This window comes from Salvelinus sp. IW2-2015, unplaced genomic scaffold (genome assembly GCF_002910315.2).
Source record: "Salvelinus sp. IW2-2015 unplaced genomic scaffold, ASM291031v2 Un_scaffold2841, whole genome shotgun sequence".
NCBI lineage: Eukaryota > Metazoa > Chordata > Actinopteri > Salmoniformes > Salmonidae > Salvelinus > Salvelinus sp. IW2-2015.
In genome coordinates this window covers 116,190-122,195 of record NW_019944141.1, presented here as the reverse complement: position 1 = coordinate 122,195, position 6,006 = coordinate 116,190, and the positions used below count along the sequence as shown (strand labels likewise).

The 6,006-nt window shown below is 42.1% G+C and overlaps 1 protein-coding gene across 1 annotated transcript in view; it reads right to left on the bottom strand.

Annotated features, from left to right (window-relative positions):
• Window positions 1-1,191: 1,191 nt before the first annotated feature.
• Window positions 1,192-6,006, bottom strand: part of LOC112074833 (egl nine homolog 1-like) — a 12,334-nt gene continuing 7,519 nt past the window's right edge. Inside the window, exon 2 of the mRNA XM_070440693.1 lies at window positions 1,192-1,389. Coding sequence (XP_070296794.1) covers window positions 1,192-1,389 — 198 coding nt within the window. The remainder of the gene's footprint in view (window positions 1,390-6,006) is intronic.

Below are 6,006 nucleotides of genomic sequence, written 5' to 3'. Positions count from 1 at the left end.
AGGGATCTACTGGGTACACAAGATCTGAGGGATCTACTGTGTACACAGGACCTGAGGGATCTACTGGGACACAGGACCTGAGGGATCTACTGGGTACAAAAGGACCTGGGGGATCTACTGGGTACACAGGACCTGAGGGTTTACTGGGTACACCAGGACCTGAGTGATCTACTGGGTACACAGGACCTGAGGGATCTACTGGGTACACAAGATCTGAGGGATCTACTGTGTACACAGGACCTGAGGGATCTAACTGGGTACACAGGACCTGAGGGATCTACTGGGTACAAAGGACCTGGGGGTCTACTGGGTACACAGGACCTGAGGGATCTACTGGGTACACAGGACCTGAGGATCTACTGGGTACAAAAGACTGAGAGTCTACTGGGTACACAGGACCTGAGGTATCTACTGGGTACACAGGACCGAGGGATCTACTGGGTACAAAGGACCTGAGGGATCTACTGGGTACACAGGACCTGAGGGATCTACTGGGTACACAAGACCTGAGGGATCTACTGGGTACACAGGACCTGAGGGACCTACTGGTACACAGGACCTGAGTGATCTACTGGGTACACAGGGCCCTGAGGGATCTACTGGGTACACAGGGCCTGAGGGATCTACTGGGTACACCAAGACTTGAGAGATCTACTGGGTACACAGGGCCTGAGGGATCTACTGGGTACACAGGGCCTGAGGGATCTACTGGGTACACAAGACCTGAGGGATCTACTGGGTACACAGGGCCTGAGGTATCTACTGGGTACACAGGATCTGAGGGATCTACTGGGTACACAGGCCTGAGGTATCTACTGGGTACACGGATCTGAGGGATCTACTGGGTACACAGGACCTGAGGACCTACTGGTACATAACTTAAAAGCATGTCTGACATTTATTGGGGTGCACAATCGTGGATTGATTTAAAAACCAATATAAGAATCTTAAACTCAGGTCCTGTGTACCCAGTAGATCCCTCAGGTCCTGTGTACCCAGTAGATCCCCCAGGTCCTTTGTACCCAGTAGATCCCTCAGGTCTTGTGTACCCAGTAGATCCCTCAGGCCCTGTGTACCCAGTAGATACCTCAGGCCCTGTGTACCCAGTAGATCACTCACATCCTCTGGCACTGGCCTTTTAACTGTCCCAAAGCCTAGGACCAAGATGCATGGAGAGGCAGCCTTTAGTTACTATGCCCCCAGCCTCTGGAATAGCCTGCCAGAGAACCTGATGGGGGCCAAGAGGCAGCCTTTAGTTATTATGCTCCCAGCCTCTGGAATAGCCAGCCAGAGAACCTGAGGGGGGCCAAGAGGCATGGAGAGGCAGCCTTTAGTTATTATGCCCCCAGCCTCTGGAATAGCCAGCCAGAGAACCTGATGGGGCATAATCTGTGGACATATTTAGAAGAGATCTTAAATCACACCTTTTTAGCTTAGCTTTTTAATTATTATTTTTAATTGTTATTTTTTTGTTTTTTATCCTCTTAAGTTTGTTGTGTAGTAATATTTCCATTTTTATTTTCATTGTTTTTTCTTAGTTTTTTTCCTGGGAAGCACATTGTGTTGCATTCATGTTGTCTGAAATTAGCTGTATAAATAAGGCTTGATTTGATTATTCACTTAGGGGCCTTATTCAGACTTAGGAAATGTACACCTTTCCTATGCACGCCTCAGTATTTGGTATTCAGACTTACCTTATTCAGTCGCGTAACGTGTTCTACAGGTGTGGCTACCTTGCGCGATTTGAATACATTTCATTCAACTGCTGAAAACCCTCCCACTTGCTGACCCAACATATTTTCTCATGGAATTTTCATTCAGTAGGGTTTTCAGTACATGTATCTTAAGCCATCCCTTTAAATCTGGTGAACCTTTAATTCATATTTTGTCGACAGACTAGAACACATCAAGAGAACGCGTTCAGAATATAGGGATCAATTAAAGAAAGCTGTGAAAAAATATTTGTTTTGTGGAGTTTTCATTCAGTAGGGATTTCAGTAGTTTTATCTTAAGCCATCCCTTTAAGTGCGGTGTACCTTTAATTAGAAGTTTACCAACGGGCAATATTAGGGATCAATGACAGAAAGCCATCTAAATATACCCATATTCGTCTCTGTTTCAGCACCGATTGGTAGATTTAAAAATACTCTGATCTTGTAGATTATTTAGTCAAGTATTTATCAACCAATAACAAACAGGTTTAGAAATCAAATCAAATCAAATGTATTTATAAAGCCCTTCTTACATCATGCCAGGTGAGACAAGAGAGGAGAGATGAAGGAAAGGAGAGAGAGAGAGAGAGAGAGAGAGAGAGAGAGAGAGAGAGAGAAAATACTTGCTCCAGATATAACAGACTGACCCTAGCCCCCCACGCATAAAAACTGGAGGCTGAGAGAGGAGGGGTCAGGAGACACTGTGGCCCATACGATGATACCCCCGGACAGGGCAAACAGGCAGGATAAAACCCAACCCACTTTGCCAAAGCACAGCCCCCACACCACTAGAGGGATATCCTTCAAACCCCACCAACTTACCATCCTGAGACAAGGCCGAGTATAGACCACAAAGATCTCCGCCAAGGCACAACCCAAGAGGGGGGGCGCCAACCCAGACAGGAAGATCACGTCAGTGACTCAACCCACTTAAGTGACACACCCCTCCTAGGGACGGCATGGAAGAGCACCAGCAAGCCAGTGACTCAGCCCCTGTAATAGGGTTAGAGGCAGAGAATCCCAGTGGAGWGAGGGGAACCGGCCAGGCAGAGACAGCCAGGACGGTTCGTTGCTCCAGAACCTTTCCGTTCACCTTCACACTCCTGGGCCAGACTACACTCAATCATAGGACCTACTGAAGAGATGAGTCTTCAATAAAGACTTAAAGGTCGAGACCGTGTCTSCGTCTCTCACATGGATAGTGTCGTGTCTTTGGCATATTTTAATATCTGATCAATTAGTCTTCTAATTAATGAATTATTCTTTACCTCATGTTAGTCTCATTCCAAACGTCGTAAATTGTTGGTTATCAGCACGAACCCAGTCTTCACTATGAATCATCCATACACCAATTATCTCAATCATTTATTTACTAACTAACTAAATAATCACAGAAATGCATTAACAAACAACACAGTAGCTATGGTTACAAGGAAATGATAGGGGAGGTTCCCTAGTGGGCTAAGCCGATATGACGGCTTGCGGACAAAGGGAAGTGGGTGTACGCAAATGAGTCACTACACACTTSATAATTATATTAATTGAAATGCCAATCCTTTGCACATGAACGCTCACTCATTCGGGAATATTTTGCAATCAATATATATATTTACGCTCAGTGTGTCGTCGTGAAATCTGTTGGAAAGTTCGTCCGCCCTCTCTCTCTCTTCCATTGTTAGAATGTATACTTCAGAGTCCCATTCAGAAATATTCTTATAGAATAGTGTTTCGACGGTTGTCGGCCTTCGCATTCAATGGTATAGAATTCCTAGCTGCAGACTAGTAATTAGTATCAAAGATTTGCTCTTATTCTGTCGGTATCGATAGTCTGTGTTTCAACAACCATTACAACCTTGGCTTATACTCAGGTTTATGGTAACTACTCAAACCTTAGCCKTCTRGGTAAACGAGGTAAGCTGGTCTAAAGGGAAATCCTTCAGGTGGGGGTTATATTTGTAACKGCAGAAAKGGGCTGTCCCATGACTKCAGGTCAATGTCTGTGCTCTTGGGGRGGGCCTATGACTTAGTTAATCGCCAAAGGGAATTYGAGTTTCCTTCATTAAGCAGTTTATAATCACATTACATATTTGCACAAATAGTTGAATCTTTACTCATTCATTTTATACAACAATTAGATGCAAGACTCACAACTGAGACTCTTGTATAAACAGAGTTATGGTAATGTGCCTGTATTGTCTCTCTAGGAATTTATGACCTGCCTAACAGAGCCTGGGTGTTAGGGGAAGAGAGAGAGGTGTTGAGAGGGGTATGGTGCAGAGAGAGGGGGATGGTGCTTGCTGTACCCAAAGAGGGCCACGTAATGACAGTAGGCAGACCATTCCATAAAAATGGAGCTCTATAGGAGGAAGCCCTGCCTCCAGTTGTTTGCTTAGAAAATCTAGGGACAGTTAGGAGGCCTGCGTCTTGTGACCGTAGCGTACGTGTAGGTATGTACGACAGGACCAAATCGGAAAGTTAGGTAGGAGCAAGCCCATYTAATGCTTTGTAGGTTAGCAGTAAAACCTTGAAATCAGCCCTGCCTTAACAGGAAACCAGTGTAGAGAGGCTAGCACTGGAGTAATATGATCAKATTTTTTGGTTCTTGTCAAGATTCTAGTTTAGCACTAACTGAAGTTTATTAAGTGCCTTATCTGGGTAGCCGACAAGTAGAGCATTGCAGTAGTCTAAGTTTGGGAAAGGAGTGCCGCTAGCGGGACACCTCGACAACATCCGGTGAAATTGCAGAGCGCCAAATTCAAATTAAATTACTATAAATATTTAACTTTCATAAAATCACAAGTGTATTACATCAAAATAAAGCTTAAAACCTTTTGTCAATAGGGGGAGCTGTTAGCACTATTTATTTTTTTACATTTCCAAATTAAACTGCCTCGTACTCAATTCTTGCTCGTACAATATGCATATTATTATTACTATTGGATAGAAAACAATCTCTAGTTTCTAAAACCGTTTGAATTATGTCCAAAAAAGCTTCTCGTTATCGGCCTAAAGATATATCCGTCTGTGATTTAATTCGATATAGGTGTTAGAAACATCATAACGAAGTTATTTTAAACCGATTTATATCAGTTTATGCGAGTATATTGCTATTTTCGGAATTTTCGTAGTATTGCGCTTTGAGGATTTGGACATGTGTGTGCCACGTAGCTATTGTTAGCTGCTAGTTCTGAAGTTGAAGAGGACGTTTTACAACAAAGCAACGATTCTTTTGGACAAAGGACAACTTGCCCAAGATTCTGATGAAGCTCGTCCAAAAGTAAGAGCTATTTATGATTTTATTCCGTATTTATGTGGAAAAATGTAAACGCATTTGTCGGCCATTATTGCGGCACTAGTCTGGCTGTAACGCACACTGTATGTCTAGTAACGTTAATTTTAAAAATCTAACTCAGCGGTTGCATTAATAACTAATGCATCTTCATTAGCTCTCCAACCTGTATTTTTTTAGTCAATCTAATCGATAAATAATCGTAAACTTAGGGCCTTTCCAAGATGGCGCCGGCCAGAATGCATGCCATGTTTTGACTGATTACATTGCATAACCACGATTTGTGATGCTAAATATGCACATTTTCGAACAAAACTCTATATGCATTGTGTAATATGATGTTACAGGACTGTCATCTGAAGAATTCTGAGAAGGTTATGAAAAAATTATATATTTTGGTGGTGATAACGTTATCGCTCTTTTTGCCTTGAATCAATGCTGGGGTGATGTTAGCTCATGTGGTATGCTAATATAACGATATATTGTGTTTTCGCTGTAAAACACTTAGAAAATCTGAAATATTGTCTGGATTCACAAGATCTGTGTCTTTCAATTGCTGTACCGCTGTGTTATTTTAAGAATGTTTTATGATGAGTAATTAGGTAATACACGTTGCTCTCTGTAGTTATTCTAGTCGCTTTGTGAGTTTTGTGATAGTGGCTGCAATGGTAAACTTGATTTATACCTGAAAAATGCACATTTTTCTAAAAAAACATATGCTATACATAAATATGTTATCAGACTGTCATCTTATGAAGTTATTTATTGGTTAGTGGCTATATATATCTTTATTTAGTCGAATTAGTGATAGCTACTGATGGAGTAAAAAACTGGTGGAGTAAAAAAAGTGGTGTCTTTTGCTAACGTGGTTAGCTAATAGATTTACATATTGTGTCTTCCCTGTAAAACATTTTAAAAATCAGAAATGATGGCTGGATTCACAAGAAGTGTATCTTTCATCTGGTGTCTTGGACTTGTGATTTAATGATATTTAGATGCTAGTAT